The 12,346-nt window shown below is 41.3% G+C and overlaps 1 protein-coding gene and 1 long non-coding RNA gene across 2 annotated transcripts in view; both read right to left on the reverse strand.

Annotated features, from left to right (window-relative positions):
• The window catches only part of LOC102478490 (uncharacterized), a 21,948-nt gene extending 16,751 nt beyond the window's left edge, over positions 1-5,197 (reverse strand). Inside the window, exons 1-2 of the long non-coding RNA XR_333488.2 lie at positions 5,118-5,197; positions 2,970-3,048 (exon numbers count right to left, since the gene is read on the reverse strand). This is a non-coding gene — a long non-coding RNA (uncharacterized LOC102478490). The remainder of the gene's footprint in view (positions 1-2,969; positions 3,049-5,117) is intronic.
• Positions 1-12,346, reverse strand: part of NEBL (nebulette) — a 460,558-nt gene that overhangs the window by 218,909 nt on the left and 229,303 nt on the right. Inside the window, exon 4 of the mRNA XM_006141615.3 lies at positions 6,795-6,902. Within this exon, the coding sequence (XP_006141677.1) occupies positions 6,795-6,902 (108 nt within the window). The remainder of the gene's footprint in view (positions 1-6,794; positions 6,903-12,346) is intronic.

The following is a 12,346-nucleotide window of genomic DNA, read 5'->3' on the forward strand; positions in this document are numbered from 1 at the left end:
GGAGGGGGATGGGGAATCTAGGATGGGAAAACAAAAGGCAAGGTATGCAGGACACAAGAATTGGGAAACTATTTGCTGAGAACATATATGGTGACGTGCTTGATTGAGCCAATGCACAGTGTATTTTGAATGGAAAATTCATTTGTGTGTTGTAATGGAAAAAAAATAATAATAAAAAATAAATTATAAAAAAAAAAAAAGAATTCAGGGGTTGAAGAGATTAGATTTTTATCCAGCTGAAAGTAGAAGTTCAAGGAAAGTTCCTAGAGGTTTGGCATTAGGGTTTTAGAAAGACTCATCGGATGATAGCATTTAATATACAAAGGAAGGACCAGAAAGAGCCTAGAAGGGGAAGAGGTCAGCGAGAAGGCTACTGCAGTACCTTGGGCAGGATAAGGACCTGAACACAGTGCAAATAAAAAGGGGGGGGGCAGGGAGTCATAGAAAAAGGATCTTCAGGAACCATTTGCTGGGTCCTTCATCTCTGATTCCAAAAAGAAGTCATATGCATCATTTACTTTATTTTTATTATTATTATTATTATTATTATTATTAGGGCTCTTCCTGAACCTCCCCTTTAGACAATGCCCTCTCACGATCACTCTCGTACTTGCCAAGCACAAGTAATTACTGATCTGGGGTATATTTGTTTCTTTAAGCAACTGTGGCTAAAAAATTGAGGATAAAAAGAAGAGAATAGTCTTTGAAGTTTTGTCCTACATGGAAAAGTAAAGCAGAACCAGGTGTAAAGGAAACCACAGACTTGGAAAAAAAAAAGAAAAAGAAGGACCAAGAGGTAATTTTCCATACATTTTCTCATGAAACTGTAAGTATCTTTTACAGAAATGCTTTCCCTGAGGAGAGGTTGTTCAGAGGATCTAATTAAACAGGGTATGTTTAGGACAAATGAAGTAGCCATACCTGTGCCCGTGTTATAAGAAGAGTCAGTGCTGCCGCCTTAGCGCTTTTCTTTGACATATTGGATCTTGGCCTCGCTGCAGGCCCACTCTAACCCAGGCACCATGGAGTCTCCAGCTGAGATGAGCTGGAGAACGGGCACAGTTCATCAAAGCAATGTAGGGGGTCACTCTAAAAGAACTTGCCTTTAAGAGCTTAAATCTAAACCATTGACCTCACGACTAATCACGTATGTTTACCAACCCAGCTATCAGTTATAACAAAAACACCATCTTGTTCTCCTTGCGGGATATTTAGTGTCCTAGACTTTCCTACTCAAAATCAGAAGTTATAACAAAAACACCATCTTGTTCTCCTTGCAGGATATTTAGTGTCCTAGACTTTCTACTCAAAATCAGAAGCTTTTCTTTTTCTTTTCTTTTTATTTTTTTTTTTTTGAGAGGTTTTCGCTATAGGGCACGTGCACTCGCCAGACAGACAGAGAGAGACATAGAGACAGAAAGCGAGAAATCACCCCCCAGGGGGGATGGCCACGCCGCAATCCCTTCTCCTCCATTCTCCTCTCGTGACCTTGGGCACGCACACACGCCCGGCGTGAGTTCTAAGCCACTGGGCCCAGGAAGTGAACCATGGTCGACAACGTGGGAATCTAGCGACGTAGCCATTACGCTAACTGCTGGTTCCCAAAATCAGAAGCTTTTCTATGCATTGCTATTGAAGAGTTATGCTTCATGTATAAAAATCAGAATTGACCATCTATTTCAATGTTGAATGATTATCTCATTTTTTACATTTCTCACTTAAAAAAAATAGAAAAAAAAATTGGGGAATGGCAGGTGGTGTGGTGGTTAAGGTGCTGGATTCTCAAATAGTCGACCACAGTTCAAGGAGCAGATCTAGTGGCTTATATTTTTTCATTTTCTCTCTCGTCTCTCTGTGGTCAAGTTCTATATAAAGAAAGAAATAAGTAATTTTTCAAATAAAACATGTTTTTATGTGCGCTGACTATAACAAGAAAGGAAAAATCTGTCCCTGTCAGTCGTTCAGATTCATATAAGCCCTAATTGCCTCATCGCCCATAATTTTGCCACCACTTTACAATTAGCAGGCATTGCTCATGCATGAGTTGACCCAATTACATAACAAATTTTGCCTTTGGGGATTTCTCTTCACTGCTTGTCTTCTGTCCACCATACAACTCAATTTCACACTGTCAGCAGCCTGAACGTGGTTACAGTCAGTCTCTGTCAAAATGATTTATTTAAATTACAAACAGAGACCAAATCCCTAGCTAATCATCCCTACCCTCACGTTCACCCTGACACTCAACCTAACTTTGAATCGAATCTTTGAACAGTCCATCGACACTGCTATTCAATTATTGGGCAATGTTTAGTCCCAATAATCTAATATGTTTGATGCTAACGCACAAAATCTCAGGGAACGAAGTCAGCAGTATCCATGTGAGCTTATTAATGGGCAGATGATTTATCTTATATTCTAAGAAGCCAAGGAAAAATTACGGAGCTGTATCAAAAAAGCCAAAGATAATGCCGTTTCAATATCGAGGCACAGAGAGGTGTTTTGTTTTTTTTTTCTATAAAGTTTAAAAAGTGGCTTCAACCTTAGTCTTTCTTGTAAAGCAAGCAAGCATTTTTCATGAATGGATGTACTGAAGAGAAAGTGGTAACAAAAAAGGGTGTTTGGAAAACAGGACAATTACAAAGCCCAGTTACAGACATTGGCAGAGTAAGGAAAACAATACGGGGCGCGTGAACTCCTCACTTGTCTGGAGATCGGTGATCTAAGAAAAGGGGAGTCTCCGAGATACAGGAGCACCTACAGACACAGAAATCCAAGAGGGAGCTCTTCCAAAAGTTCACAAAAAAATGTATACTGTGAAAAAATTATGTATGGATTTCAACCTTTTTTTCATGCCAAAACACACTTGTACTTTCAGCCCATTTATCCGCAACCTCTTGGAATCCTCCTCCTATGACTTCCTTCAGAACAGGCTCGCCTTCTGCGAAGTCAAATGGCGGGACACTTACTATTTCTGTGACTGCGAGATACACGACTTGGTCAGCTCTTTCTTTTTCCCTTCCCCTTTCATAAGATATGTTCTTCTCCCTGAAATAAACGAGAAAACAAACATCCAGTTTTTTATCTACAACACAGGCCTGTAAAAGTCTCACAGGATTTGACTTTACCATTTATTTCACAATTTATCCCCAGACTGTCTCAGCTAACTGAAAGCACGGCTTACACGAGTGTGTAAACAGGCAGAAGGAACCCCATCGATAATCTTCTGGAGGCTGGACTGAGGCCCTGGGAGAGCTCATGACGAGTCCGCCTCGTCACCACGCTGCGGGGACCCTGAATGCACTCCTTACAACAGGAAGGTGGTCATTACTGAAATTAGAGCCCTTAGAACTAGCCACAGCTACAATGACAACACAAATCAAAGGTTTTTGTATTTTTTTAATCCCCAAGGATGCAGTACTCCTCAGCTCGTATTTGTACATTGTCCTGTTAAGAACATTTTTCCTAAAGTATTATTAAATGAAGAAAACGTGGAGGTGTGCAGGGACATTTCTGCCATAGCTGAAATTATGCCCTGGAATTTGTAGGCAGGGAGGGAGTGGATGGCAATTAAGGGACTTAATTGTGAAAATCTGCAGGGCAGGGCTTTCTGGCCCACAGTCTCTAAGTCAGCTCTGTCCACAACGGTTGCCAGGCTGCTGAAGAGACACACTGCAAGCAAAACCTGGGCTCCTAAACACGATCTTCAATTAGTGTTTGGCTGGGTTTCCTGACTTCCCATAAAACCTATTCCCAAGCCCAATACTCAGTTTCATAAGCAACCCGTCAAACTCCATCTGAATATTAATACACTCAATGAAATAAAGACATCTTCTAGAATTTCGTGGAAATGAAAAGAACTGTATTTTAGAAGCCAAGTTCTATTTCTTTCCAACCATTCAGTCAATCTGAAATCCCACCTTTTTTCTTATTCTTTCTACAGCCATACTAAGTGGGTAACGTAGCAGAAGAATTTTAAATGGCAGGATTTAATAAATCTCCTTTGTTCAATATGTTATCATTGTAGATACCAAAAGGAAGAAGGCAGGGCTAACCCACTCTCACCCCTTTCATTACACACAATTTGAAATGTACGAGTGTATTTTACCCCACAGCTCAGTAACATATGCAGGCGGAATGGGCATTTCCAAATGATTTCAAATCCTGGACAAATGAACATCAGAGTGGCTGAAAAAATTTCATAACATTGACAGAGACACAAGCAATCAAAAATGCCCATTCATCCATAACATATTACCCCACACACCTACGAGCTGTCATCAAACCCAGTGCTTCATGTCTTCATACTTTCTTTTGTCCGAAGGGGATTAAAGCCATCTTAGAGACAACCACACAGTATTCAAAAATAAGATACACTAAAAACAAATATGAAAAAGAAGCAAAAAGAGAAATAAAGATTGCAAAGACCCCCGACTTCATTAACCCACCTACATCAACCTGTAATAACCTTGGCCTCCCAAATCTCATATCCCTAATCATTTTCAGGATGAGTCAGCATCCTGATATCCCAGCATCTCTAGCTGGAAGATTCTGGGCTTTTTCCAGTCTAGACACTTTCTCACTTTCTTCCTCTCAAAACAGACACAATCCAGGCCACTGTCAAAAATATCTGTCTGGGGGCTAGCCAATATTTTTCAGTGGGTTTAAATGAAAGTAATATTGAAAACGAAACTAGCCAAAGTACTACTTTCCAGATCAACCCAAGTTTCTTACAGAAAAAGATTCTTGAGTAATATGGAAAACTCAGTGAGGTAACGGAAAAAGTTCATAAAGTTGTAGTCTTACAAATGCATAATAAATTCACCAGACCTCAGAATATTTAACAGTCTTCCTTTTTTGAGAGTGGGTCTCTAACAGTAATATTCTGAAGTCTATATTTTTTACTACTATCCAAACATTAATATGTCTCATCATAGCTAAAAGAACTATTTATAAAACCACTATGACCATTAAAGTGAAGACACTGCCAAAAGATGTTTTTAAAGGTGTCTAAATTATATACTGTGTAAGATTTGCATTGTCTAAGCTATAGACCAAATCTAAATGGTATTTTGTATATACTGCTATGAATATGATAAAATTAGATTCATACGTACCTGTGTTATAAGAGTTTTTGCATAATTAAGAATGGATCTGCAAACGACCTCTGGTATTGAATAAAATGTATATTCCTGCTAATGATAAAGGTTGGTGAAATGATCAGTTCTTTTCTAATTAAATATGAATACTGACTTAATTTGAATATAAATTAAAAGGCTTACCTTTGAATACGCTGCACTCCTTACATTAGCTGTCATGCAGATGTCTTAAGTAGAAAGGCTCAGTTCTTTTTGAAATACATTTCAGTGATAGTCGAAGATTCATGACGTAACTTTGTGTTTTGCAGCATTATTTTTATTTTTAAACAAAAAAAGATTCTTTGAAAATAATCCAAGGAAGAAATGCTACTGAATGTAACTGCTGCTAGAATGTATTTGCATTTTTAAAACCAAAAAATAGGTGTGTGGTTTAAAGAAAGGATAGAGAGGAAGAAGAAAAGTGAAGGGAGTGATCTTTGGTTTTCATGACTGGCAAGTTGTTGTGATGGGCAAGCAAAACTAAGGGAGAAAATGTCATGAATCCTTAAAATTCAACTATTTCTCTTCCAAGGACAAAAGTGCTTACTCATATAAAATGCCATTTTAAAAAACAAACAACATAAACCTTAGGGAATATGGGGGAAAAGATTGTATACTTTGCCTCCTTTCACTAAATTTTTAAACATTAAATAAGTGTGGTTTTGAACTTCTAATAAATAAAATTTCCCCCAAATAATTCTCTATAATTCTATCAGCAAATTGTATGAATATGAATATATAGATACATGTATCCACATATGTTCCATGAAGAATGCAAAACATCAGTGGGTTTAAAACAATCTGATTACACATTTCCTGAAAAGTAAGGATGTATCACTTATGAGGTAACATCTAGATACACAAAAGTTAGTGACTGGACACGTGACACACAATCTACCCCTCTCGTGAACAATGGTAGGAGTTCTGCATGTTCATTCACACTTTTGCATCACGTACACAGTGGTGGATTTTAACTTATAGTTCCTCTTGGGTACCTAACATTGAACCAATTTTTCTGTGGGAAAAAAATACATTTTGACGCACTTCATACAAGTCCGTGGAGGAAACATAATCAGAAATCTGAATGACAAAATTTGAGAGTAGCTGTTTATCCCCCTTTAATAACAACAGAATGAATACTTTCCAGTCCCTAATATGTTTTGTACTTCCTACTCTTCTCGATGTTTGTTTATTCAAGTACAATGTATTACTAAATAAGACACAAGTTTTAAAGTCCAAAGGACCTGCCTACATAAAGGTGTATTGCAAAAATTAAATATATTTTTTCAACAAATAGCTGAAGTATGCAATCTTACATAGACATAATTAGCAAATAAGGCATTTGGAAAAACACTGAACCTGGTTAGCATATTTTCTGTGCTTAGCCTCTGCAAAAAATTAACTGCCATGTTTCTGAACTGAATGACAAATTTTAGACAACCCAAACGCTGAGTGGCATCCAGAATGGAAGCAGAAGGTACTCTATCAGGACGACTAAATGCTGGGCTCCAGGTAACCGAGCCAGAGGGACAGGGCTGAGTGGAGGAGGGGGTGTATCTGCCACGCACACCGAGCACTGCTTGCACACCGGAGAACAAGCACACTTCCGCGTGGCCCAGTCCAACCTCATCAAGTCAGGGCTCTCGAGTCACCTACGTTACTGATTTGTTCCTGAGTCCTCTTCAGTCTCTGCAGTTCCGGAGTGTCTGTGACGATGCTGAAGCCCCTCCCTTTGCTTTCTTCAAAATCTCTTTTATACTTGACCTACCAAAGAAGGGGGGGGAAATAAAAGGAAAAAAAAGAAAAAGTATAAACAAAAGAATCACAAATCCCACTCAAGATAAGCTGGGCTAAGGAGGCTCCCAAAATTGGAAGCCATGCTCACAAATATGGCCACAGGGCACACCGGACTGCCTAGTTGTGTCCTGGCAACACCAAGTACTAGCTGTGTAGCTCTCTGCAAGCTCCTCAGCCACTCTGTGCCACTCCCTGCCACTCTGTACTTCAGCGCTCTCACCTGTAAAACGGTGGTTAACAGCAGCTATTTCATAGGTGGTAGCGACTAAGGCACAGCTGTGGGTGGTCGGAACCAGTCAGTACTCTGTAACAGTTATCTCTATTGTCATCATGAATAGTGTCACTACTCAAAGAAAAACGATGTGAGAAAACAAAGCTGAGTCTACTACTCCCACACCCATCTTGTCACTGAAAAGCGGCCTTCTGAGCCTGGACTGCCTATGGAGGAGGGAGACAAACAAACCAATCGCCAGTCCCGGCCTTAAAAAGCTTTAGTGGTTGAGGGCACAGGACTCCCACATGGCTGACTGAGGTTCAAGTCCCAGACTTGGCAGCTTGCTCATTCTCTCTCTTTCTCTGTCTCTCCCTCTCTGTGTGTGTCTCTCTCTCTGGTCAAATTGAAAAATAATTATAATAAATAAATAAATAAATAAATAAAATAAAGTTCAATAAAATCTTCTTTAAATAATTAATTAATTAATTGATTAAAACAAAATTTTTAAAAAGAAGCTTTCATAGGGACCAGCAGGTGGCATGGTATGGTGGTTGTGGGCACTGGACTCCCACATGGCAGTGCAAGTCCCGGACCTGGTAGATTGCTTTTTCACTTTCTCTCTCTCTCTCTCTCTCTCTCCCTCCCTCCCTCCCTCCCTTCCTTCTCTGGTCAAATTAAATAAATAAATGAGCAAATGAAGTTGAATAAAATAATTCTTTAAGAAAAAAAAAAGACATTTTCATTCTGGAAACCATCAAATGGCATAATGGTTACATCACTGGACTCCCACAGAGTCGACCATAGTGTGGGGCCCACACCTGATGCTTAAAACTCACACCATGTGCGTGTGTATGTGTGTGTGCCCAAGATTCCGAGAGGAGAATGAAGAAGAAGGGATTGTGGCATGGCCAACCCCTCTGGGGAGGGGAGTGATTTCCTGCCTTCTGTCTCTCTGTCTCTCTCTGTCTCTCCAGTGAGCACACGTGCCCATAGTAAAAATTCTCTCTTAAAATAAAAAGTTTTCATTCTGTTTCATAAGGCAGAGCATATGGCTATGATTACATAGCACTGTGTTGCCAAATGTCAAGTATATAAATGCTTACGAAAACATTTATAAAATGGGCCACACCTAGAGATTAAAAGCTTCTCACACATGCCCTGGGCATACTGTGTGCTGAAGTGCCTAAGATTTTTTCCTATTTAAATACACTTCTTTTCTAATTACAACCCAATGAAGCTGAATTTTACTGTCTCCTGGGGGGACAGAGAGCTAATGCTTAATCTTATGGAGTCCCATCTCCTATCATTAGCATAATGACAATAACTGTCACGCCAGTTAAATATTCTGCTTGTTAATGGCTAAGATGGTCACATCATTTTGGCTGTTCTTATTTTTTTTTAAGCCCAATAGCAGTAAATATGGAAACATATTTTGTTAATCCATATAATCCTCAATTTACATTCAAAATTACAAATCTCAGATTAACATTTAAATTAGTAATTAAAATTTAAGGTAGCTTATAAAAACATAATTCTATTATGTGTAGCGTTGTGTGCGTGTTTGGGAAGTCCGCTTAGCGAAGCACAGAAGACTGTTTCTGTCGAGTCACGCTGTATTCATGCTCTCTGGAGCATCACTATCTTGAGGCAACTAGGTTTTCTTTCACCAGAATAGACTGGGGGGATAAAACGACAATGGATAGAAAGTTCTAGACACTCGTCACTTTGAACCTTAGAATATCTCATTTTTCGAGGCCAGCAGGTGGCGAAGCGGTTGAGGTGCTAGAATTCCCCGTGGCCGACTATGGTTCGCGTCCAGGACCTGGTGGTTTTGCTTTCTCAGTTTTTTTCTCTCTGTCTCTCTCCAATGAGCACACATGCCCTATAGCAAATTTTAAAATGATAACAATAATAAAAAATAAAATGAAATACTCTTCTAATTTTCTCATTTTCTTTGAATAGTTTCATTTACATTTATAAAAGTACTAAAACCTTTTAGTAGATTTTAACTAATCCCATAAACAAAAGGCCAATGGAACTGTGAGGTTTTTCTTCCACAGAAAATGCTGAGTGAGAATACCCTTCTCGCCTCCTCCCCCCAGCAGGTGTGAAGACACACTGGCACATTCTCAGTGCCTTATGCTTAACCCAGCAAGAGAGCCGAGTGGTTTTGCTGGTAGTAAGCAGGAGGGCACAGTGTGAAGTCATGAAAATGAGAAAGATGAGAAGCCGTGACAGCAACAGGTAATGAAGGTGCACGAAGCAAAGAGGATAAGCCCAGTTCTAGCATCTCTGACAGCCATTTGTGAGAAGGTATAATCCCCTATCCTCTGTGTGTCTGTTTTTAAGTTTTACCTCATGTTTGTGCAGGACGGAGAGCATATGTGCACACAGGAAAGAGAGAAGCATGCCCAGCAGGGTCTCCCCACACCATGACTCCCCCATCTCCAGTGTGTGTCGGGTCCAGAACAAGCGGTCTGCCGGGCGCTTCCTGCGCTGTAGACCAACACATGCCAGCTGGACCCTCCAACCCGGACCTTCTTTTTGTTATTCGGATTTTTAACATAGCAGTTTCAAAGAAAAAAGTACAAAGAGTAAGTTCTAAAATTACATGTTTTGAGCTGATTACCATTCCACAGTCCCTTTCTACAACCACAAGACCCTACGAATCATCTGAGGGGCCAGCAGATGGCGTCATGGCTAAGTTGCTGGACTCCCACGTGGCGACCGCGATTTGAGTCCTGGACTCAGTGACTTGAAACTCACACCGATCACATCACATGTGCACGCGTACATGCCCAAAATCCCAAAAGGAGAATGGAGGAGAAGGAACTGCAGGGGTGATTTCTCATTTTGTCTCTCTGTCTTCCTCTATGTCTTAAGTGAATGCACACACCCTATAGCAAAAATCTGTCTTAAAAAAAAAAAAAAAAGAGAGAGAGAGAGAATCATTTGATTTGGACATGACTAGTTTGAAAAGTGTACAATCATCTCTCTAAATGATGTGCAGTTTTAGAATTTGCTTATTCCTTTTAATGGTAGAACACACAGCCCAGCCTCTTAGACCCTGAGCACCAAGTCAGGCGGCAGCTCACCCCGAGTACCTTTACTACACAGAGGGCCCTGCAGCCCTAAGGCAGCTCTCTCTCTGCTCCATCTCCCACACACTGACATCCTGTCTACCTAGGTCTCACTTTAACTGTTATAGCAGACGCTTTGTCAGGTACAGACTGAATCTGACAGGCAGGGAAGAGAAAAGGAGACCAGAAGGTCAAGTAGTGGTGACACAACTGTACCCCCGTGGGAAAGGTCCTGGTTCACGTTTGGAAGCTTCCCTGAGAACAACAGGCACGCACACCCATGCCCACAGTCAGGGCTGGCTGAGATACGAGGACATTGTGGAGGCCTGATTCTTTCTCCCCTCTCTCGCGCTCTCGGAAAAAATAAATGAATAAACTGAATTTTAAAAGGAGAGCCAGCTGGTGGTGTGGTGAGTAAGGTGGCTGGATCCTACACAGCCAGCTCAGTAGTTTGAGATCTGCATTTAGTGGCTTGAAAACAGCACTCCAGATGTGTCTGTCTGCACGTCCAAAATCCCAAGAGGAGAATGGAGGAGAGGCGATGGCAGTGTGGCCATACCCCCGGAGCATGATTTCACTCCCCCTCTCTCTCTCTCTCTCACACACACACACACACACACACACACACACACACACAAACACACAAGCCTTATAGCAAACTAAAAATAAATAAATAAATAAAATGAGGGCCAGAAAACAGAGACAAGTATGAGGACCCCCTCTCTAGCCTCACGTGCCCCTTGCCTAGCCCAGCCCTGCCTAGCCTTAAGAACACCGTAATTAATCGGTGTGCTCTGTTGCCATGGTCTAGCTAGCTGTAAACCTGAAGCTGCTGACCACCCTCTGGTCACCACCCAGTGATAACGAAAACAACACAAAAGCGGGACCAGCAGTTAGCATAATGGCTATGTCACTGGACTTCCATGTAGTTGACCGTGGGCAGTTCGTGCCCCAGAAACGGCGGCTTAAACTCACGCCAGGAACGTGGGCATGCATGCCCAAAATCCTGAGAGGAGAATGGAGGAGAAGGGATTGTGGCATGGCCATCCCCCCTGGGGGGTGATTTCTCACTTTCTGTCTCTCTGTCTCTGTCTTTCTGGAGAGTACATGCACCCTATAGTGAAAACCTCTCCAAAAAAAGAAAAAAAAAAAAAACCAAAAGCAAGCAAAGCAAAATAGTGAGCTAGAGTCCCGACCACATCCTTTGAACACCTGGCTCTAACTCTTCCTGAAGCAAGAAACACCCAGCTTGTCCACAATGGGAGCCAAAAAATAAATCTCTCTCCTTTTATATAACCAAAACAATTCTGATGAACACAACCAGTCCCATAAAGTGGATACACACTGCAGCCAGTCTCCAGGGAGTATCAGCATGTGGCTTTCTCCTCTTTCACATCTATTCTCTGGTTCTTCTTATTTGTAATACGGAACCTGGTAATTCATGAAAACATCAGATTGCATCACGGAAAAGCACTGCTTTAGTGGACAAGAGCCTGGGACCCTCATCCCAAGTGTGGTACTTGGCCGACCACCTCACAAGCTTCCTAACTTAGCCATCATTCCCTCACGTCTAATCAGAGACTCTAGTAACTGCTTAACTAACAACGCAGTAGAGAGGAGCAAATGCCAGTAAGCATAAGAAGAACCTTGGAAAATGGGTCAGCAGATGGCATAGTGATGGGTCCCTGGAATCCCACATGCCGACTTCAGTTTGAGTCCTGAACCCAGTGGCTTGAAACTCACACCAGGTGTATGTGCAAGCATGCCTAAGATCCTGGGAGGAAAATAGAGGAGAAGGGATTACAGCATAGCCACACCCCTGGAAGGTGATTTCTCACTTTCCCTCTCTCACTGTCTCTCTCTGTCTTTGTCTCTCTCTCTCTTTTTCTCTCTCTCTCCATCCGGGGTGAGTGCACATGCCCTAAGGCAAAAACCTCTTTAAAAAAACAAAACAAACAAACAACAACAACAAAAAAAAACCTCAGTAGCCAGCAGGTGGCATGGTGGTTAAGGCACTGGACACTCCCACATGGCTGACCACAGTTTGAGTCCCAGACCTGGTGGCTTGCTTTTTCATTTTCCCTTTCTCTCTTCTGTGTGTCTCTCTCTGGTCATAT

The sequence above is a fragment of the Tupaia chinensis genome, unplaced genomic scaffold, assembly GCF_000334495.1.
Source record: "Tupaia chinensis unplaced genomic scaffold, TupChi_1.0 Scaffold000060_1, whole genome shotgun sequence".
NCBI lineage: Eukaryota > Metazoa > Chordata > Mammalia > Scandentia > Tupaiidae > Tupaia > Tupaia belangeri.